Source organism: Saimiri boliviensis, chromosome 1 (genome assembly GCF_048565385.1).
Source record: "Saimiri boliviensis isolate mSaiBol1 chromosome 1, mSaiBol1.pri, whole genome shotgun sequence".
NCBI classification, from domain to species: domain Eukaryota; kingdom Metazoa; phylum Chordata; class Mammalia; order Primates; family Cebidae; genus Saimiri; species Saimiri boliviensis.
The window spans coordinates 164,674,064-164,698,085 of NC_133449.1; the positions used below are offsets into that span (position 1 = coordinate 164,674,064).

At 40.8% G+C, this 24,022-nt stretch overlaps 1 protein-coding gene across 2 annotated transcripts in view; it reads right to left on the reverse strand.

The window, feature by feature from the left end:
• TRPC7 (transient receptor potential cation channel subfamily C member 7) overlaps positions 1-24,022 on the reverse strand; it is a 140,869-nt gene that overhangs the window by 108,243 nt on the left and 8,604 nt on the right. Inside the window, exon 2 of one of the 2 annotated variants that reach the window (XM_074390395.1) lies at positions 22,971-23,717. In XM_074390395.1, the coding sequence (XP_074246496.1) occupies positions 22,971-23,717 (747 nt within the window). Of the gene's footprint in view, positions 1-22,970; positions 23,749-24,022 lie in introns of both variants that reach the window. The other variant, XM_003933961.4, reaches the window with a different exon arrangement.

The window sequence follows — 24,022 nt, forward strand, 5'->3', positions numbered from 1 at the left end:
GACTGGGGGAAACTTGCAGCTCATTCCTCAGGTGCAGAGAGAAGAGCGTGGCAGGATGAGGCTGCACTACTCTTACCAGCTGAATTCCAAAAGGGACAACATCGTGGCTACTGTTCTGGGTGCACTGATTTTAACAAGCACATTTTCTTGAGATCTGTTTGCCCTGTTGGAGCTGAAGCAAACATAACAGCTACACAGTGGTGCAGAATTAAACACTCTCTCTACCTGGATCCTTCCAGAGCTTCATCCACAAAGCACACTCAAGCTACTTTTGCCCACAGATTGGCCCATGGAAGACCTCATGCATTCATTCATTTACTCATTTAATCAACAGAAACGAATAGACTATCTAGTGTGTGCTGACTCTGTGCCAGGGCCCTGGAGGTACAATGGAGAGTGAGGCAGGCATGGTCTTGCCCTCATGGAGCTGACAGACCAGACGATGTAGAAGATTAAGGTCCTCCGGTTAAGTGGGATGAGGAATTCTCCTTTTTGTGGAAATTAAACCTGAGTTTCCTTTGCATCCAGCTTCATAGTTATTCCTGGGGAAATATTTCTTTACGAATAAACCCAATTGGCAAGCTGCAGTAACTGGGTATGAGTGTGTTAGCGCAAAGGCTTGAGAGGTTTCCAGAAATCCATTTTTACAAAGTTGTTCTGCTCATTGGGCATGTGCTTACTGAGCCTTGTGTGTGCCAGAGCTGTGGCCTGTGCTGGGAATTCTAGAAGGAGTGAGCTGGGTTATTGCTTGCCCAAGAAGGAGATAGCACACAAGCCAGTCATTTCAGTATTACCTAGTGAAAGCAAGTCACTCACTCACCAAGTACTACCCAGGTACCCACTCTGTGCCAAGTGCAGTCCTAAATCTGAGATACAACCATTAGCAAAACGGACAGTCCCTACTCTCATAGAGCTTGTATTTTATTGGGGGTATAGGGACTGCAGAGAGGAGAGTGCTATTTCATATAGATGTGAGCCAGGAACTCCCTGATGAGGTGATTTTGAATAGAGAGTTGAAGAAGGGGGTGAAGGAGAGAGTCACCCAGATGTATGAGGAAAGAATATTCCAGACAGAGGGCCCCTGGTGCTAAGAGGAGGAAGAGTGCAGAGCCAGGAAAGAGAGAGCATCTGGGGTTTTCGAGGAGTAGCTAAGAGGCCAGCCCTGGGGGCAAAGTGTGTAGGAGTGGAGCAGGAAGAGAAGAGGCTGAGGGAGGAGCAGGAGCAAGATGATCACAGCCCCAACAGGCACCTGCATGAACTACGTCTTTTCCTTTGGCGAGACGGGGAGGCACTGACTGGAGGGTTTTAAGAATGAGAGTTGACATAATCTAATTTTTTGCTCTAAGAGGATCCCTCTGGCTGCTGGGGTGGAATACATTGTAAGGGACAAGAACAAAAGCAGAAAGAGCAATTAGGAGGCTGTTGGAATTACCCTAAAGAGAGACAAACGTGGCTTGGACCAGAAGGGAATTGAGTAAGGAATGGAGAAGTACAAAATTCTGGATGTCTTTGAAAGATAGAGCCAAGAAGATTTATTGATGAATACTAAATAAGGAAACAAACAAGCAAACAAGCAAGAATGGATCTGAGATTTTGGTCTGAGCAACTACAAAGATAGAGTTACCATTTGTAAAACATACACTAGGAGCGGTTACATAATTGCTTAGCAAATACTTCCTCTCTCTTTCTGTCTTTATGAGAGAAATACACTTTATTCCCCATGGATGCTGGGTTTGGTCATAGGACTTCCTTCAGCCAGGGAAGTGTGGGTGGAAATGATAGCACATGTGTTCTAAACCTAGGTCTTCAGAGGACTACATCCTGCAGTTTTCTTTGTCTTTCGAGGAGCTGCTGACCACTGCCAAGAAAAGAATGTGTCTAGGTAGCCACTACTTATCCATCCTGGGCCCTAGAATGAGATACGTAGAGCAACCTCCTCCACTAACCTTCAGAATTGTGAACATGAAAATAAATGTTCATTGCATAGAGTATTGTATTTTGGGGTGGTTTGTTACATAGCCTGACTGTGGGATTAACTGACTGATAAAGGGAGGAAGGTAGGCTCAGTCCTTTGCGACATCAACCTCAAAGACAGGCTCTTAGCCCTATCTGGGTAGTCAGGGATGTTGCACCAGAGGTAATAAATTGTTGCTGAGTCTTGAAGGCTAAATCAGCGTTACCCAGTTCAGGAGGTGGAATAAGGGCATTCCCCACTGAGGACAGCATAAGAAAAGGCACAGAGGCACAAAATACATGACATATGAATATACAGGGGACTATGCAAATAGACATACAGGGTGGCAGAAGATGAGATAGGAGAAGTGAACAGAGCTGGATCATGGAGGATTTTGTGTTCTCACATAAAGAGCTTGGATTTTTTATACCATAGGCAGTGAGAGCCACGAAAACCTTTTCAGCAGGAGAATATCATGGTCTGATTTATATCGAGGTACTATCCCTCTGGCCCTATGTGAAGGACAGCTTCAGTGTTTCAGAGTTCTGTGTCCTGGAGGCGGAAGGATAGGTAGAATCTGTTGGCATCATCTGATCAAGTGCATGGTGGTAAGATACACGGATGGAAATGGAAACATTCAAATTTTAATACCAGCAGGATTTAAGGTACAGGGAGAAAGTGAGAGCTCAATATGTGACATGCTTGGGACAGCATACACTGAAATGGATTTTCCTAACATGTTACTGTCTGATGGAGTTATAGATTATTTTTCTTTTCTTCTTTTATACAAATTTATTTTCTACAGTAATCATGCATTGACTATATAATTAAAAAAGCATTTTGGCTATGTTACAGTATTTAAATCTGCCTGTTTTCCTTGGTATCAAGTTTGCTGGACCCTAGAACTTCAGTGTTGGAGAGGGATATCCACCCTTGGTGCTCTCTTGGGCAGGCTTGTTGTCTTCTCTAGTTGATACCTGACAATTTGATTTTTCTTAAAAAAATATAATAACAAATTGAAAAATATATCCAAAAAGTGGTTCAGAGCAAATGTGACCTAGGTATCTTATTTGTACTAATTTTATTCTGTGAAAACATTTCAGAGAAACCCTAATTCAGAATTGGTATCACCAGATAACAGGCCCTTCCAGAGGATTGTGTCACGACTCATCTGATTACGGATTCAGAGTAAGAAATGTGCATGAGACTCGTTTCAAAGAGTAATTAAAGAGCACCATATGTAGAGAAGTAAATTTTTAAAAATTGCTGTGATTGCTGAAAATGCTATTAAGAGGGGCTAACAGCTAGATAGTGAAGTAGCAATTAAAAAATGTAGATCCCTGCTAATGATAAGACAGAAATACAAATCAAGTTAGGAAAATCAGTACTTGCTCTGATTTCTCTGCTCAAGAAGGACACCACAGGTTTCACCTTTGTGCTTCCGTCCATTATGTTCCCAGGTCTGGACAGTCAGTCTTCTTTGTCAACTCTGAGAACTCTACTACTTCTCAATACCAGCTCAAAAGCACTTCAGGATGGCCTTTCTATATCCTTGAGGAAATCCACTGTTTCCCATGTTCTGACTCCCATGGCATTTTATTCTTAGGGTCATAGTCAATAGCCCTGTCAAGGTGCTTTCCGTACTTTTGACACTTATACTTAATTAATCAACTTTATTCATTTGCTATTTCAGTGCAAAGAATACCACATTGCAGGTCCTAATAAATGTTGCATCAATTGAAATGACTTAATACATACTCTCAGTCAAGTATCTTATTTATAAGGAAGCTAAGGAACAAGTAAGCGATAGTGTGTGGCTACCAGTGAATTGATTAGAAGTGGTGAGAGGGCATAGCTGGCTCTAAGAGATGGCCTTGAAGCCAAGGCTGACTGTTCAAGGCCCATTATCTTGTATATAGATCACTGTAGCAATTTTCTAAAAGCCCTGGGAGACATAGGTAAAAGAGGAGTAAGTGATTGCATTTAAATAAGTTTAAATCTAATCAGGAAAATCAGATTCCAGTTTTTCGCTTTAAACTGATTTATCCAATGAATGACTGGGTAATCCTTGGAAGTAGGATTCATATCCATTTTGTAAATGAAGAGACTGAAGCTTGACATGATTTCCTTGATCTCCACAGCTTCAACAGACACCTATGTGCTGATGATTCCCAGGCTCTTACTTCCATCTTCAACCTGTATTCTAAGGAGCTGATTTGAACTCCCAAGGGATCATCTACACTGGTATGTCCTGCAGACAATTCAAAATCTGCATGCTCCAAGCTGAATATATATGGGGCTTACATCTAACACCCAAACCTGATCTTCTGCTTTCTGTTTTAGGAAATAAAAGTTCCCTCCTCTTTGCCCTTGGAGCTAGAAACCCTGGGTTCATCTTTGTCTCTGCCAATTAGTTACTAAGCTTTGGATTCTAATCCATAGTGTCTCTTATGTCAGATCCCTTCTCTCCATACCCACAGACATGGTCTAAATTTAAGTCCTCTTCATTTAGTGTCTAGACTTTTGCACTGGTTGGTATGTTAGCTAACAACAGTACCATCTTCTATCCAGATGCCAAAACATCATTCCCTTGGTTAAAAAGCTACGAGATAAAACTCAAGCATCTTTATTATCAAAATATCCACATACCTCAATAACATCACCTCCTTCCCACAAACCCAACTCCCCTCCAGCTACATCTGTCCACCGAAGATGCTAAACCTGGTCAACCATCTGCACATGCTCGTTCTTCTGCCTTTATGTCTTTTTTCTCTCTTCTCCACTTGCCAAACTCCTCATTATTCAAGGATCGTTTCAAAATGTCTCTTCTGTGAAGCTTTCTCTTACATTGCAGGCAGTTCATTGCTCTCTCCTCTGTGTTCTCACAGCATTGTGTTTCTATTCTATTCTACTGTAATTATCTCTTTACACTCCAGTTTCCCCCTTGCTTTGAGGACAGAGCTCATTTCTACCTGCAGCCCTAGTACCTGGAACAGTATCTGGCACACAGAAGGAAGACTACTGTTTGTTGGTAAATATTTAACTACTCTCAGTCTATTTCTTCATCTGTAGAATGGTAATAAAAATCTCTTCTTAAGAAGATTTCAATTCAGATATTGTTTACGAAAATGTTTCATAGAAATGAGAAGCAGAAAGGGCTAGGAAAGGGAAGAGTTACTAAGGAATTATTTAGTCTAAGCATCTGCCTTTATGCATCAGAAAGGTGAACCACAGAATGGAGACATGACTTAGCCAAGGTCATACAGAAGTTCATGTTGAATAGCCTGGGTCTCCTGACTCAATGCCTTTTCCTTCCACCTCTCTGATTCTGGAGGCTCGTATATTAAGGCCCGAACCTAGGACTGCCTTGAAGGATCTTGTTTTATGATATCGTATCACCTGTGACATAGGCCATGTCCTGGGGAGAGTCTCACCACAAGGCTTCAAGTTATTTGGTTCCCTTAAGTAACCTCTAAAATCTGACTACCATGAGAATACTCCTCAAATATTTGCTCTGGGTGAAGCACAGACTCAACACTATGCTTCAAATCTGGTTTCTAAATTTGCAATCTTAGAGGAGATACTATTTAGAGGAATAAACTCTTACTTCTGGTTTTTTTTTTTAGGCTAATTAAAATATTTTCTTTTCCTGAAAATTTCCTGGAGCTCACTTTCATGTTTATGTTAAAATATCTCTTTGAAGGACAGAAGACTTCCAATTTCCAATGTGCTGTGGGAAAGCATTGGGTAAATTATTTGGAGTATAAACTTTGAACAAAATTCATAATCATCAGAGAGGAGAAGTTGTCATCAGAAAGACTCTTGGTCCAGCATTCTGAAGTGAGATGGAAAAAGGCCCAAATCATTGTTTTCAAAGAGTATGTAGAAGCTGGGAGAGCTATTAACTCAACAGGCAAAGACCTAGTCCCCATGATGCAGAAGGCTGGCAGCCATATATTCCTGTTCCAAGAATGCAAACATGAGCTCTGACCTCCCATGTCTAAGCAACTGCAATATGAATAAGGGCATTGTATTCTAAGCATGGGAGGGAATGGCAGGGGGAAGGAGACAGAGAGAGATTGAGAGCAGCTATATTTAGCATTTTAGTGTGGTCCTTCTGAATTTTCAAAGTGTTTACCAATGAGTGATTAGCACTCTCACTCTGGAGCTAAGAAAAACAGGATGTTATTATAAATTTCGCACTGTAGATATGGAGAGATCATAGTAATATAAAAGATGATCATGCTACCAACATTTGGGCAGTCCTTTTCTGTTTGAGAATTGATGGTACTTAGAATGTGTTTGCACCAATCATTCTTACATCACTGTAATTTTAGAAATAGGCATATCATTTTATCTATTTTTTCTTAGTTTTCTTAGATCTTACACCATACTGCCTCTACCATAACTAGAGCTTGTACCTCACCACTCCAGAGTTCTTGACCATGTAGGTAGTACGAACGAGTATACATGGTACCACATCACCTGATCCACTTTATTGAGAGCTGATGAAAAAGTACATGGTCTCCTATTGCTCAGGCAGGACATGTTTTGAAAGAAAGCCCATGCCAGATATTCAGTGTTTGTTGTAGGGACAACAAACACTGAGTTTGAGTGTGTGACGTTTGCGTCAGGTACTAATCACCTAGTTTATAAATGGGAAAGGAAAAGAGGCACACTTAGTTCATCAATGCCAAGTGAGATTTATGACTTGTTACATTTGAATGACAGAGATTTTTTTTAACTTTTCAATCAAATGCAGTACTCTCAATTTTCTTGATTGGCATTAAATTGGACTCTATCTCGGATCCCAGGACTTCAGTGGCATTTTCCAGCTTCTTATAACTTGCAGGCTTATGGGGGAAAACAACAACCGTGAATTGTCACCACTCTACAGCCTACAAAACAAACACTAAAATAATCCAAAACCTGGAAAAAAACTAAACTGAAAGAAAAAAATGAACTGAATGTAGCTTTTGACTTCCTGTATTGACTGAAAAATACATATCTGGGGTTTGATGGGGAAATGAATAATTACTTCCACTGGCATCCATCTTCATTCTGCTTAATAACATTAAGTTCATTTCATTGATATTTTTAGAAATGGGAGTATTTAGACTATGCAAATGGAATCGAATCTTGATAACTACCTGAAGGAGAAGAGGAATGTTTCTGTTATGAAAGTAAGAGGATGTCCTCTTTATAACAGAATAAATTTCAGAGGAATTAAAAATAAAGCCACAGAAATAACAGAAGAGAACTCAGGTACAATAAAAAAATAACCTTTGAGGAATTGAAATCAGTACATCAAAGAGAAGTCTGCACTCCCATGTTAATTGCAGCGTTATTCACAATAGCAAAGACTTGAGAAAATCCAAAAAGTCATCAATGAATGAATGGATTAAAAAATGTGGTATGTATACACATTGGTATACATAGTATAGTCTTAAACAAAAGCAAGAAATTCTGTTATTTGCCACAACATGGCTGAACCTAGAAGAATTATACTAAGGGAAATATGCTAGGTGCAGAGAAATAGCACATGCTTCTATTTATGTGGAATCTAAATAAGTTGAACTTGTAGAATTAGAGAGTAGATTGGTGGTGGGTGGGGTGGATAAGGAAATGGGAGATGTTGGTCCTAAAAGTACAGAGTTTCAGTTAGATGGAGGAGTAGATTCTGGTGATCTATTGCACAACAGGGTGACTGCAGATTATAATAATGTATATTTTAAAAAGATAAAAAAGGATTTTAAATGTTTTCACTGTAAAGACATGATAAGTATTTGAGGTGATTAATATGTTAATTAACCTGATTTGATCATTCCATAATGTATCAAAACATCAAAACATCACATTATATATAAATATATACACTTATTATTTATCAATAAAAATAATCATTGAGTAGCCTTTTAAAGCATGGCATGAAACCTACAAGTCAAACTGAAATAACTCGCAAAGAAGAAAACATAAAATTTGAATAAAATTTCTGTTCAGAAAAAACTACCATTAAGGAGATACAAAAACAAGTTGAAAAAATATTTGCAACACGCAAAATAGATAAAACGATTCTTTTCATAAAAATAATTATTACAAACCCAAAGTAAAAACAGTAATGAGCCAAGAAGAAATGGACAGAGGACACCAGAAGACAATTCACAGAACAAGAAATACAAATGAACATTACATAAAGAGTTGTTTAACCTTACTCATAAAAGAAATTCAAATTAAAATAGCATTGAGATACTGTTTCTCACCTACAAATCAACAACCATTTAAAAGTTTGCTAACACTCACTGTCTGCAAGGAAGTGAGGAAAGGAGACTCTCATCCTGTCAGTGAAATTTATGATTTGAGGCTGCCTTCTGGGAGGGCAATTATCAATTCTTACACAGTTTTAAATGCCAGTGCTCTTTGACCTAGCAACTCCATTTTGGGGAGTTGAACCTAAAGATATGGTCACAGAGGTATAGAAAGTTGCTTATACAATGATGTTCAATATTGAACTGTTTATTACAACAGAAAACGGAATCTAGCCTAAAGGTCATCAATAGGGAAATGATGCATAAATTACTGTGCATCTATCTTGTGGAACATTACAGCTACTGGGAAGAAAGAGGTAGACTTGAAGGTGCTGATCTGGACAGACGCTTCTGCTGGATTTTATTATTAAGTAAAAAAAAAAAAAAGCCAGTTGGAAACTGAATGTGGGGCATATTTTAATAATTTTAAGGCAAAAGTAAATAAATTAACATATATGCATATATTTACACACACACGCACACACACACACACACACCTCTGTATAAATAAAAAATTTATGCCCAGATACAAAATAAATTATTAATAAGGCTGAGTCTGGGAATTGACATTGGGGCAAAGAAGAGGGTTAAGGAAGCGGGGCTTACTTCTTGCTATCTATTTTGGGTCGTATTTGGACGATTTTTCACATCATACATTCCTTTGATTAAAAAATTGAAAAGAAGATGAGTGCTTCCTTCACTTATCCCTTATTCCTGTACAACACTCACTGTTCAGGTAATTCAAGGAGAAACCATACTCTTGGCTCCTCCAGGCTTCGCTCCTGCTTCTGACAATGAATTTTTCAACCACTTACAGATCTAGCAGCACCTTGGGATCTCAGATTATTAGCACAGTTTAGTTCCTGCCCATACTGGGGCTTAATTCACCTGAAATAGATTGCACATATCTGGGCCATGTTGCTGAAGTCATTCTAAGAACAAGTCTCTGCTGTTAGCCCTCTTCTCATTGACTTTTAATTCCAGTTCTTGTTGATCTGTAGGAAATACAGAAAACAGCCCTCACCATTTTTTTACATAGCCTTTCAGGTAATTTATTCATGTCTTCTTGGCTTTCTCTATCCCCTACCCCACCACTTTCTTTCTAACTCCTAGTGTGTACTTTTTGCAAGCCTTCTAAGTGTTTTTGAAACATAACCTCAACAAAGAATGGTAAAAATTCCATCCATCAAGGCAACAGGCCATGAAGCTCCCTGGGTCCTGCATGGTCATCCACCCAGGGGCTGGGCTGGTGTGTAGACGTGAGCTCATATGCCTCCCTCTGTTCACCAGGCCCATCCTGGAGAGCTGGCCAAGAATATCAAGAATTCCAGGGATCTGTATTCAGTTCTACTAAGGGGTGCCATCTGCTGGGTGTGTAAGAGAAGGAACCTCTTAAAAAATTAGAGTGTTCTTCCTTGTAAATGGATCATCACTGGCCCCTGGGAGTAGGGGTTATGTTTTGGAAAGAACGACTGAAGCTGACCTATGGAAACCAAGTCTGGGCCCAGCCATCACCTGTCTTTCACTAGTCAGAGATCAGAACACTCCTGCAGACTTGACCCTGCCTCCGTCCCTGGGCCTACCCTCCGCTTGTATTTGGGCCACAGAAGTTGCTCCATGGTAAAAACCTCTTTGGATTGTGATATTTAGTTTTACTGATGGTGGCACTACATTTTCTAGGAATTAATGTTTATAAAGTGTTGACATAACATGGGAGAAATGCCAAAATTGCAATATTCAGTGAGAAAAGCAGGATTCCAAATTATACCTATATAGCCTTATAACAATTGTTCAAGACAAACAAATCTATGCACAGAAAATATAACTGGATCTCCCTACTTAGTAATAGGTCACAAAACAAAGTCCTAGGAATGAAACTGTGGAAGAATGAATGGAGAAATAGTCAGACAGAACACTGGAATGGAATAGAAAACAAAGAAATAGAAACATGTATTTGGGAATTGGTATGTGATTGAGGTGGCTAGAGATTAGTAGGGAAAAGTTAGATTATTTAATGAATGATACTGGGAAACTAAACATGCAGAGAAAAGCAAAAACTGAAACAAATTCACTATACGTACAAAAGCAAACTCCACCTGTAAGGACTTAAAAGTGAATGGCAAAGCTAATGAAAGTAATAGAAGAAAAAAAAAGATGTAACATAGAATAATTCTTCATAACCTTAAGTGAGAAAAAAATTTCTTAACAAGACTAGACACATAAGCCATTTCAAAAACGAGGCTTTCTGTTCAACAAAGAATGATAGACAATTTTAACTGATGTTGGGGCTCAAAAATGCTACCCCAAGGCACTTTAAACTGAAGGAGACTGGTAGGGCTTTAGAAATAAGAAGGTCACTCTGACCTTCCCCAGCCTTTGTGAGAACTGGCCTTGAAATTCTCTGACCTACTTTGCTTGAAAATAGGAAATAAGATCTTTATTTCAGAAGAGTCTTTCCCTATTCCTAGGGGGAAGGAATGCTACACAGAGAAGCCAAGAAGAATCTGAACAGACAGGTCTTGGTCTATTACCATTAGATCATACCCTTTTGTCCAATCACATTTCTACATGGCTCTCTGTTCTTCTCAAAACTAAGCATAAAAGTAGACGTTTCTTCCCGGGTCTTAGGGTCTTCTGAAAGTGTCCATGTCATGTAAAACTTCCTTAAATAAATAAATGTTTTTCTCTTCTTAATCTGTCATTTGTTATAGGCGTATTGCCAGTCAATCTTGTGATCGGTGATGGAAAAGGCATTACTCCTTTTCGTTCCTACATAGACAAGTGACACACTGGAAAAAGATATTTGCAATGTCTGAAATAGAGAAGGAACTAGTATTTAGAATACATAAAGAACACTTGAAAAAAAATTTTAAATACCTCAAGACAGAAATCCTGTTAAGAAGTGGGTAAATCATTACTGTATATAAACCCAAAGGCATATAAATCATTCTACCATAAAGACACATGCATGTGTATGTTAATCACAGCACTATTTACAATAGCAAAGACAGAGAATCGACCTCAATGCTCATCAATGGTAGGCTGGATAAAGAAAATGTACATATACACCATGGAATACTACACAGCCATGAAAAATGAGGTCGTGTCATTTGCAACAACATGGATGGAGCTGGAGGCCAATATGCTAAGCAAACTAACAGAGAAATGGTAAACCAAATATTGCATGATTTCATTTGTCAGTGGGAACTAAGCATTGAGCACACATGGACGCAAAGAAGGGAAAACAGACTCCAGGGCCTACTTGAGGATGAAGGGGTGGAAAGAGGGTGAAGAACAAAAAACTACCTATTAGGTACTATGCTTATTACCTGGATGACAAAATAAACTGTACACCAAACCCCTGTGACATGCAATATACCTACATAACGAATATGCAACATGCATCCCTGAACCTAAAACAGAAGTTAAACTTTTAAAAAACGTGGGTGAAGGAAAGATCAAAACCAAAATAGGCAATTCACAGAAAGGGAAAACCTCCATGTCTAAACAGTATAGGAAGTGGTCAGCCACGCTAGCAATTAGAGAAATACAAATTTAAATGACTTTACATTTCTCATACTGGCAAACATCAGACAGCAGCATGTGGCACACCAAAGCCCCTGAGGGAGTGTAGCCTAGGGCAGGCCTTCTGGGGGGCAGTCTGCTGTGTTCAGTGAACCTAGCCTTCTGGAGTCTAGAACATTCCTTCCGGAGTCTAGAACACAAGAATGCTTGAATGGGATTGTAAGGGGGTATGGGGATGTTTTTTTGCAGTCTCCTTTGTGGTAACAACAAGTGAGAGGCAGTCTGGGTGTCTTTCACTAAGAGAATGAGCAAGTCAAAGACCATAGGTGCAGGAAATAGAATAGTAGGCAAAAGACAGAAGCGATAAGCTAAACCACATGTGCAAGCACACATGCAAAACAACCACCATTTTTTTTTTTTTTCATAATTTCCATTAGAATGTAAGCTCCATGAGGGCAGAGACTACAGGGTTCTGATGGCCTTAAGTCCCATCCTCTAGAACCTTGAGAACATAGTGGATGCAAAAGTCGTATTTCTTGAATGATTGATCCATACATACTTATATATCTAAATACATTAAATACAGGGTGCTTTTGGAGCAGGGAGGAGAATGGAAGTGGGGAGTGGGGATAAAGTATGAAGAAGAATAAAAATATGTTGATAATGTTCCATCAACTGAGTTACAGTATTAATTCAAATTTTTCTACCTAGAGGTGGGGGAGCACTAGGAGGAAACACACCAAAATATGAACTATTCTTAGATGGTGGAATTAATGCAGATATTTTTGTTCATCTGCTTTTCTATATTTTAAAAAATTCTATAATGAGCATTGTTGTATTTTTATTATCCCCAAACCCAACTCTTTAAAAGGTTTTTGCCATACTTGAGAGGGCACTGTTCCCAGTACCAACTTTCCTCTGTCAGCTGCCCTCCCTCTTTTTATCTGTTCTGCTTCTTTCAACATCATGTGTGTGCACACACACCCGTACACATACACACAACACACACGTACACATACACACAACACACACATACACATATATACACAACACACACATGCACACACACATAAAATTCCCGTATCCCTGGCTTGGTTTGTGTTTGGTCAATAACCAAGAAATCATCAATAGTCTCCCCTGTTTCCTCCAGACTTACCTCTTAGTTAGGATTATCTTTGCCTTCCCAGAAAATATGACCCACAGTATGAGTCACTGATCTCTGGCCTTCTAGTTTGCCCTAAGTGGGGGTCTTCCTGGATTCCTGGTCTCAGCCTTCCCCAGTTCATCTCAACCTGGTATTTACCGTACCGGACTGGGTGGAAAAGCAACCCCCACCCCAATGCATGTCCTTCCTGGAATCTCAGAATGTGACCTTATTTGGAAATAGGGTATTTGCTGGTGTAACTAGTTAAGATGAAGTCCTATTGTAGTAGGCTGGATTCTTAATTCCAAATGACTCATGTCTTTATCAGAAGAGAATTAACAGAAACACACAGCAAGACGACCACGTTATAACAGAGGCAGAGACTGGAGTGGTGTGTGGACAAGTCAAGGCTTGGCAGAAACCACCAGAAACTAGGAAGAGGCAAGGACAGATCCTCTCCTAGAGCCTTCAAAGAGGGCATGACCCTGCTAACACCTCGATTTTGGACCGCTAGCCTTCAATACTGTGAGAGAATAAAATTCTGTGATTTTAAGTCATCCCGCTTGTGCTACTTTGTTATGGCAGCACTCAGAAACTAAAACAACCACCCACACTCAGCTGAGTATCTGTCAAAGGAGATTTTGGGTGCTCAGAAAAGCCTTGCCTGCACTCAGTTGCTTCTTGGCCTGGCATTTTCAATGTCCAAAGTCCTGCAAAGGTAAGGAGAAGGAAGGAGAAGGGGAAGTCTACTCCATATCTTTATTTATGCTAAAATGAGCTTTAGTTTAACATAAATCAGAAGATTCAGCCATTTTCCTCTACTTTAATGAAAAATTTACTGGGTTCATGCAGCCAACAGAGAGAGAAAGATGTTTTTAGAATCATGAAATTTCAATGGAAAGATTAAAGTCCACTGGAGTCCTTTCCATTCCGGGGTTATCACTTCTGAACCCACTTTCCAATACCTCCGCTTTGCAAAAAACAGTTTGGCCGAGGCTGGGACACACTCTCTTCTAAAGTCAAGGTCAGTTTTCCATCAAATGTCAAGGTGGAAAATTGGAATTGACATCACTCTCCTGTTGTCCTTCTACTCCACTGGGCTCCTGTGTTAAAGGAGAAGTTAAAGAGCTGGCTCTGTTCTGCTTCCTCTCCCTGTGCCCCTCCACTGCCTGCATCACCACTGTGAAGCAATGAGAGGTTCCAGAGATGGGAGAAGCAGAGTCCTAGGGAAGTTAAAGACAAGACAGTGGTCCTGGAAGCAGCTTCAGTAATCTGCTTCAACTGTGCTGTGGCTTCATCTGCAATGAAGCTCCTGCTGGTGGAGATGGGCTAGTCCTTCAGCGCTCATATGCCACTCACTCCTTCCCAGGAGGGTCTCATCTTCCTACATAGGCCTTCTAATGCTTTCCACTCTTGTGCTCTCCAATCCATTTTCTACAGCAGGTAGAGGAGATCTGTCCACACTGCATATATGAGTCACACACTCACTTGCTGAAAACTTCTGATGCCTCGCCATTCACCCTAAATGAAGTCCAACTTCTTACACGGCCATTCATGGCAAAACCATGGCTTAAGGTTTCTTCAGCATCCATGTCACCTGTCACTTCTCCTGTTTACTCCCTCCAGTAGATCCAGACCACATTACTCACAATTCTCTGAATGGGCTTCTTTTTATCCTTTCCTTCACTGGGCTATTTCATATATCATTTCCACACCCAGATCCCTCTTTCTATTCTCTGTTGTCCATTTATCTCTTTTATTCCATTGGGTTTCATTTTAGACGTTGCCATAAGATGCCCCATTAAGACAACTCTTTTAAAATTGCATGTGTATTTTCTAGCACAGTTGTAATGCTGCGTTTATTGGTATGATTATATGAAGGATACTTATCTCCTCCCCTTGACAATAAGGTCCCTGAGGACAGGAACTTTATCTTGTTCATTTCATGTCAGCATCCAACTCAGAGCCTTGTTCAGACTAGAAGCTTAATATTTATTTGTTGCATGAATAGGGAATTTTCAGATGGCTTCGTTACTAGGGCCTGCCTGGTTCTGCTATTCTGTGAGTCTACAGATCTTGTCCCCATCCTGACAAATATTTTCTGTATTTAATTTGAGTGTGAATTTGCTGCTAATAAAACATGTGCCTCCCTGCAGATGGTGTGGGCAGCATCCTTGATTAATGCTACTCTGCTGTGATTAACGTATATAGCATTGTAATTATTTTTTCAGAGAAAAATCTCTGCATTTCCATTTGATTTAATTTGTGCTACTACTCGCTGGCTAATATCCTCGAAGAACTGTTTCCATTTCCTCCATATCCCTGATATTTCAGACTGATAGTTGCACTTGTCTAGGAAATGATTTTTTCTCAATTTTTTTTTTTTGTGTGTAGTGATGAATCTTTTCCACAGAGATATTTTTCAAAAAATAATCTCTGTTTTTGGCAGGATCTCTGCCTGCCCATTTCCTCCCTCCTCCTTTTTTGCTTCTCTATCTTTCCAGCCCACGTCGCCTCTTTTCACAGTAATATGTTAGCAGCACTCTAAGCTTATTCAGTTTTAGTGTTCTGCATTTTTTTCAATTGGAAAATATTCCCTTGGCCTATTATTAACCATGGAGCTTACATGTACAGCCTAGTTGTTTTCTTGTGCTTGAAAAATCTGCCGTGGAAGTGAGAAGCTTAGCAGAAATCAAGAAGACCCTTTGAATAGAGGAGGTACTGAATTTTAAGCTGTGTCACTGGGAGTAAAAGTTGTGGTGCTGAAAATCCAGTGGATTCTGAGAAACAGAGAGATCTTCGCAGAGCTCTCTGGTGAAAAATTAATAGTGCTTATTATGTATCAGGTTCTCTGCAAGAAGACATATATGCATATATATATATATATATATATATATATATATATATATATATATGATCTCCTTTAATCCTTACCAACACCCTGGGAGGTCATTATTCCTTAATTTGATCACCGATTTATTTGTTTATTTACTGAGCTAATATTTGCTTAATACTATATGTATGTACCAGGATTTTCTGGAGGTTAAATGGGATGAAGTGCAGAAATTTATTAGCAACTTGGTGAATGGCAGTGTCACTTACAGAGTTGGACAGATTAGGGTAAGAACAAATGTTTGGGTGGAGAAAACAAGCATTCTATTTTGGTCAAGTTACAACTGAAGTACAGTCATGCACTGCATAATAGCATGTCACTCCAGAATGAACTGTATATATGACAGTGGTCCCATGAGATTGTAATGGAGCTGCCCTATACAGGCATACCATTACAAACTTTTATGCCATATTTTACTGCACCTTTCCTGTTTAGATATGTTACATACACAAATTCTGACAACTATATTGCAATTGCCTACAGCGTTCAGCACAGTCACATGGTGCACAGGTTTATAGCCTAGGAGCAATAGGCTATCCCATGTAGCCCAGATGTGTAGTGAGCTGCATAATCTAGGTTTGAGTAGGTACATTCTATGATGTTCACACAGGAATGAAATTGCCTAATGATGCATTTCTCAGGACATATCTTTATTAAGTAACACACGACTGTATCCTACCCTCCATTTTCCGAATGAGGAAACTAACTTCCAATAGATGCCCAAGATTACATGGTTGGTAGGAGAGAGAACCAGGTCAGTCTGGTTCCGGGGTCAAGCTCCTCACTCTCCACTCCTCAGCCTCAAGGAGATGAAGCATGGTGCACTAGGTACACTCCAAGACCTGCCCCTCTGTGTTCGTCTCTTTTATCACATCCAAATATCTGTCACTCAGGGCATACTGTCTCTATGTATTTTGGAGGCAGATGCTCATGGCATAGACCTTAGAAGAGAAACATCATCTCATTTTAGGCACTATTTGTGACCCAATGAAAAGTTGTCATTAAAGGACACATTAATTGACTCATTTTCCTGTGATGACTCATTAATGAATGCTCTGGCAAAAGCATTCCCCTAGATACTTAGGCAGAAAAATAGAAAAAACGAAACTAACATAAGCAGAAGTCACCTTTTTGTCTTTTCTTGAGATAAGCCAGTCTCTAGGTCTTGTTCTCAGGTAAGGGGTCCTGTGAACAGGCTCCAGTGTGGACCAGAGGAAAGGCGTGTACACTTTGACTACATTTCACCTGTGTATGCTTAGTATGTGGCGGTTCCATCAGCTCATCACTTGACATCCATCAGCTTTCTCTCCTCTATTCACATTTCTGCATCATCAGATGCTCAAACACAGGACTTAGAGTGACACAGTCAGATCCCTGAGGGGATTAGGGATGGTATACAGTCATCCCTCAGTATCTGCAGAGGACTGATTCCAGGACCTTCCCTCCAAACCAAAATCTGAGGGTGCTTAAGTCCCTGATATAAAGTGGCATCATATTTGCATATAACCTACACATATCCTCCTGTATACTTTAAATCATCTCCAGAGAATTTATAATACCCAATACAGTGTAAATGCTATGTGAATAGTTGTTACACTGTGTTTTATTTATTTGTATTATTTTTATTGCATTGTTATTTTTGTTTGTTTTTTTTTTCTGAATATTTTCCATCCACAGTTGGTTGATTGCATTGATGTGCAACCTGTGGATAGGTAAGGCCAAATGTATAAGCTCGCGCTTTGAGGACTTTTCTGCCAGATTCTCTCTTAACACACACAGGCACACACCACGCATAAAACTTCCTTGTAAGACCTGCAGCTTTCACAGCTTAAAAAATATTTTCCCAATAGAAAAGGAAACACTTTTCAAGTCATTTCCTGCATGTTGAGCAGGCATTTGTTTATACTACCAGCTAAACTTTCAAACTTCAGGGAAATGTATAATATTTTCCCCCGGGTGTTGGACTATAACATTTAAAAATTCTAAAATGATTCAAAGTATGTAGAAACTGGTGCAAACACTGGAAGCTAGGGCAATAGGCTTATTCAGCCTGCAGCCCAGGTGGGAGCCTTTTCCCAAGGTTCCTGACTCCTTGGCTGCACGCAGCCAGGGTTAGATGTGCACTGAGCTCCGGCACAAGGAGACAAAGTCACTCCTTCTTCCCCCTCTTCCCTTTTCCGTTCTGATAAGTTTGCAAGCATATTACAAACTATCACCTCAACATCTTTACCTTCCACAATGGGATCTCTCTAGAGATCATAGCAGGTGGCAAATTGATCTGATTTATCATTATTTGCATTTTTAATTTGTAGTATTTTAGGCCCAGAGAATTTTCATGAGTCTTAAGATGACAGCACAAACATTAATACATAATTCATCATCTATTTTTCATAATACATGTGGTTAGCAATCCATTGATAAACAGAAAAATCATGACCACTTTAAGTAGGATAAAGTTAGTTCTTGCCCCCTCCTCTTCCTTTCTGAGGTCTCAAAGGATAAATTGCTTGTGACTGAAGCACCATCCACAGCCTTCATGCTGACATTTTGTCAACAGGAAGAGCCTTCTCACTTGTAGCTTTGCTATTCTTCAGAACAACCAAATGTTAAATAATTGCAACACAGTGTTTGTGGGGCTTCCGCAGTCTCTGATTTGGGCACACTGGATGCTTTTAAATGTAAGCAAAAGATGAGAAAGCAAGAGAGATACCTCTACCCCATCCTGCTTTCTTTCTCTTTCCTTCCAAAGTCCTAAACCTTACTCTACAAAATTCCCTTGTCATTCTTTCTTTCTATGTCCCTGCGCTGCCCCACCAGGCATTGCTGTTTCCATAACTCAGTTGGGAGAAATATTAACTCCTCTAATCATTTTGAAATAACAGCTCCACAGAAAAATAAAATGCATAGACAAAATGCACAGGAATTTGACTGGGACGCAAATAAAGGAGGGTAGCAAAATAAAGTGGACCAAAATTGCTGGTCAAATTACTAAGCCATTTTATCAGAAAGATGATCAGTGAAGAAAACCAAGCAGATTAATTCAGGATGCAGACATCACATTGTGTTCTTGTTGGCAGGAGCTGTTACCCAACTGAGATAGACAAATTCTTTATTTTTCCTTGCTATTCTAGGTGCCTCTACACAGGGAGAGCCTATTCCACAAGGATGAAGCACCTCTGAGAAGTCCAGCTCACACCAATCTTCCTTTTCTCTGGCTCCCACTGCATAGGCAAACCAAGCAACCAAAATGTCATTTGTTTGCAGTGCTCCCAAAACCCGTTTTAGATACTGTGGGGAAGATTAAGAAGACACACTTTGCCCTCCAGACACCATACAGCGAAGCATCTGACTGGGAACAGCTATTTAATGTGTAAGGGCTTTATCCCCTCAACCAGCTTGTAACTTTCTTTAGAGCTTCCTATCTTACTATGTCCATCAAATATCTCTATTAAATCCATCCATGTAGGAAGACTTTAAACCATAAATAAAAGGTGTCACGTGCTTCATCAGTTGAAATGATTACCTTTTTAGGATTTCCTCGATTCCCTTCATCAAGTATTTCTGAAATGCTTACTAGCTTATTGGGCACCATACAAGGTACTGGGGAGGCCCCAACAAGTTTTAATATCTTCCTAGATCCAAGATTAGAGAGACATAAAATCCTTGAACAGTTACATGATTTCCACACCAAAAATAATGGCCTGCTAGTGGGCATCTAACTCCAGCCATGATTTGCTGAAGACATTGACATTAGCTGCACTTCTTGTTAATGACTAGTGTCTATTCTGGTAATAAATTAAAGCGACTCTAAAGACAATAGCCTGGGAAAACTAAATCCAGGTTTTTAATGGATGATGCCTCCTAGTCAGGAAGAGTTGTTCCCAAAATGAATATTTTAGAGAATGTGGAGGATTACATATGACATTTCCAGTGAAAATCTGATTTTTTTAAACACAATTAATAGCATTGGGTCATCTCCATAATATGTGGCTACAAGCAGAAACATGTGGTGCCTTGAAAGCAGAACAGATTCAGAAAAAGTGCATCTTAGAACACACTCTCTTGCTCTTTTTTAAATAAATTATTATTATTACAATTTGACTTCTTTTCTGCTAAGCTGCTCTCTTCTGAGAAGCTTTATAATGTCGGGAATGCACATATAAGGTAGCTGAATAAGTAATAAAGTTCTATAGGAACAGTTACGTTAATTTGTAATGTGCCATTTTTCGACAATCCAAAAGACATTACTTCAAACAAAGGTAACTAGGGGGATGTTAATAGCCAGCAAATGTATTGATGCAAACTCTTATTCAGAGGAAATCACTGCCTTGTAGGAAGGATGTGTCATCATGTTATTGGTGTTCTTAATTGTCTACAATTTTCATATTTACTTTTAAAATCAAAATATCATAGTAGATGCTTTCAAACAAACGTCCAGTTTTAGATATGCAAATACTGAAATATGCCAGATTTGAGTTTTACTAAAAAAACAAACCAAACCAAACAAAACAAATGGCTCAGATGTAATTCCAAATGTTAGTTTAGTATTGTTTTATTTAGTAAGGCTGGCATGCTCCCAGATATAGCAGAGTATTGTGCAATTTTCCAGATAATCTGATCCAGATAATCTGATCTGTTTTTGCTTGAATTCAAAAAATTTTTTTTGGCTTGAAATAATCTGAATTAATTGGTTTAGCCATTTCTTTCACGTGGTCAATGCAGAATAAGTCAGAAAACTGGACAACGTGCAAAGTTCAGCCAATTTTTCTCAGCACATCTTTGACCTTAATGTTGGTAGGTAAGGTTTATCGTACAGAATAAAAGAGAAAAGATGTTACATTCCTTAAGAGTTTCTTTCAGTAATCTCTGCCTCTACATCCACCAAGTTTTTCAGATGAGACTATACAATGTAGGATTTAGGGGAGTGGCTTCAATTCAGTGGTTGGATCTTAGATGGGAGAGAAATGACATAAAATAAACTTTTTAAAGAAATTGTATCTAATCCTGGCTGGGCGAGGTGGCTCACACCTGTAATCCCAGCACTTGAAGAGGGAGAGGCAGGCAGATCACAAGGTCAGGAGTTCGAGACCAACCTGACCAACATGGTAAAACCCTGTCTCTACTAAAAATACAAAAATTAGCTGAGCATGGTGGTGCGTGCCTGTATTCCCAGCTACTTGGGAGGCTGAGGCAGGAGAGTGGCTTGAACCTGAGAGGTGGAGGTTGCAGTGAGCTGAGATTGCACCACTATACTCCAGCTTGGGTGGCAGAGTGAGACTTCATCTCAAAAAAAAAAAAAAAAAAATTTTTTTGCCTAGTCCCAATTTGTGGGGCCCTGCAATCTCCTGTTGGTCTGGCCTTTCTGTCCCTGGCTTATGGCATGAGCGTCTTCCTACAGAGAGGCTTCCATGGCCTCACCTACATACAACGAAATTTTCTCCCTCTTCAATCCCAGTGCCTCACATTCCAACTTCTCCAATTAATCTTAGCTACCAGGCAAATTAATTTCCCAAATTCTAGTTTTCATCACTTTCGTCTCCTAATTAGAAACTTTCAGTGGCTCTCCATTTCCTACAAGGCAACATTAAAAGTGCTCAGCCTGAACTTCTGGGTCCTATGAAATCCTTCCCCAAATCATCTCTTCAGCATTGCTCCTGAGTGCCCTACAGGAAACCTGTATTTGAGTCACATGGAACTACTCCCTGCTCTGGCCCATTCTGGGCCTCATCCTCACTTACCTCCTCCAAATGCCCACTCTTTCTTCCTAATGACCCAATTACTCCTACTCATTAAGGCCCAATCTAATTACATCTCCTTTGAGCCCTCCTTGAACAATATGGCACACGGGAGCCTTCCTTGCTATACGTTGGTACCCATTCCTGGCTGTATAATTGTATGCCATACAGGGGCAGTTCCTCCAATGACCTCTAGTTTGATCGTGAAGTTTTCACTTGCAGGTAACAGGTCTGTGTGCAATGCCTCTTTGCATGGCGTGTAGCACATGATCATCTCTGACTGAATGGTAAGATGAGAAATAATGAGCCCAGCTGTGGTTCCTACTCTTCTGGCTATACCGTGGGGAATCCTTCATCATACAGGTAAAAGCAAGTGAAGCTCTGAAAGTAAGGCTCTGGCCCTCAGTTTCCTGAAGTGGCTAAGAGTTGGCTCTGGGGTCAGAGTGCATAGATTAGAACAAGGTTTTGCTATTTACTAGCTATATGATCCTCTACCTCTGTGCCTCCATATAAAATGAGACTAATAATAGTACTCACGTCATATGGCTGCTGAGAAGATTAAATAAGATCATATAGATAAGGTGGTTAGTGCTAGGTACACAATAAATGCCCACTAAATATTTACTCTTATTATTATTAAACACCATGTGAAAAAAATTTCCTACTTTAAGGCCCAGTTTTCTCTTTCAGGCAGAATGTCAGTCGGCAATAAAAGCACAATCCTGCTATTGAAAAATGCACTTTGGGGGCGAGTTTCCATGCTCTAGGCTGGCCTGGCAGGTCAAGGTGTTCTCAGGGTGATCGAGTTATAGAGCTTTCCCCTGGGCACATCTGCTAGGGTGACAAACTCAGCTATACAGAGACAGTTTCATTTTTATTTTCCTGTACCTCCTCCTCAGCCCATTGATGAGAAAATGGCAAGAGCGTCCCAGGTTTAAGAAAAGCTGCAGCCAGGTCTTCCTGTTAGACTGAGACTGATCAGGACATTTCAGGATGAGACACAGATGTGAACAAGACAAACCAAAGCCACGTGGGTGAAACAATCAAGAAGTCTAAGCCCGGCACTAGGAAATAACCATAGGTCGTTAGGTGTCCTGGACACTCCTGAGCTCCCTGAGGCAGAGCTGAGGCACTGACATCAGAATCACAACATAATCCTGCCTGCGTGGATTTCTACTCAAGTCACTTCTTACCGCATTTGTGTAGTTTAAAACAGTTCACCCAGAGGGCTGCTTTTCCCTCAGGCCTACTTCTGATAGGTGAGAGGACGTGTTCCCCTCCTCCCCTGAGCCTGCCCAGTAAGACCCAGAGGCTTCCCCCTTTCTTAAGTTTGAAGACAACCCATTTCACACTGGACACGGCTGGAAAAGCCCCCTGGGCAACCTGCCTGCAGGGTGCTGAGTGGGTGAGTTACCTTGAATTCAGTCTCAATGTTGGCTAGTCTGGCTAACTCGTTGCTGAGCTCCAGGGCGGTGAGGACAGGGTCTTCGCTAGAGAGGGACAAGTAGGCGGCGCTGGCCAGTCCTTTGTAGGCGTTCATGCGCGAGCGCGAGTGGCTGAAGGAGTCTTTCCGCTGCTTCTCCGTGCACTCACTGCATTTGCAGAAGTAGTCGTGGGGCCGCTCGATGCGGGCGCCCTTGAGCAGCAGGATGTGCACGATCTCGTACTCCTGGCAGTGCGCCGCCAGGATGATGGGCGTGATGTCGTGGGAGAAGCGCGTGCCGTCCTCGTCGTAGGCGTAGAAGTCGTCGTCACGCAGCTCCTGCTCCAGCGGGCTGAGCGTCAGGCGCTGGCCCTGCGCGAAGGCCGGGTGGTTGAGGATGGCCTCCACGATGCGCACGTAGCCCTTGCTGATGGCCAGCAGCAGCGCGTCCCCCACCCGCGCCAGGTTCTCCTTCTTCAGCAGCAGCTCCGTGACCTCTAGGTGTTCGTTGCCCACGGCCAGCTGCAGCGCGTTCTGCCCCATGTAGTCCACGCAGTTGAAGTTGAGAGTCTTGGACTCCTCCAGCATCTTCCGGACCACCGGGATGTTGCCATACTCAGCCGAGTCCAGGAAGCGCTCCTCCTCGGGAGTCAGGCTGGTCCCCTTCTCGTTGAACATGTAGGCGGGACCCCGGATGGCCTGGCGGCGGCCCTTCTCCCTCAACGTTGTGTGCCGGCGCTGCATATTTTTGAAGGTGCTGCTCCCCAACCTATGGGACAGGGAAAGATGCCCGGTTACTTTCCTGTGGATTCCTCAGCCATTGAGCACACAAAAATGGTTGAGATACACAAAGAATATCATGCTTAGAATCTTATGAGGAATTGTGTAGTCTTATAAACCATTGTCTTAATCATGGAGATTCAGACACAGTGGACTACCTGTACTATTTATTTCAAGTGGTAGAATATGACTCAGTTGTCTGCCGCTGTACCCCTTGGGTGGAGATGGCGTGGCAGAGCTGAAAAGTGGATTTACAGTAAACC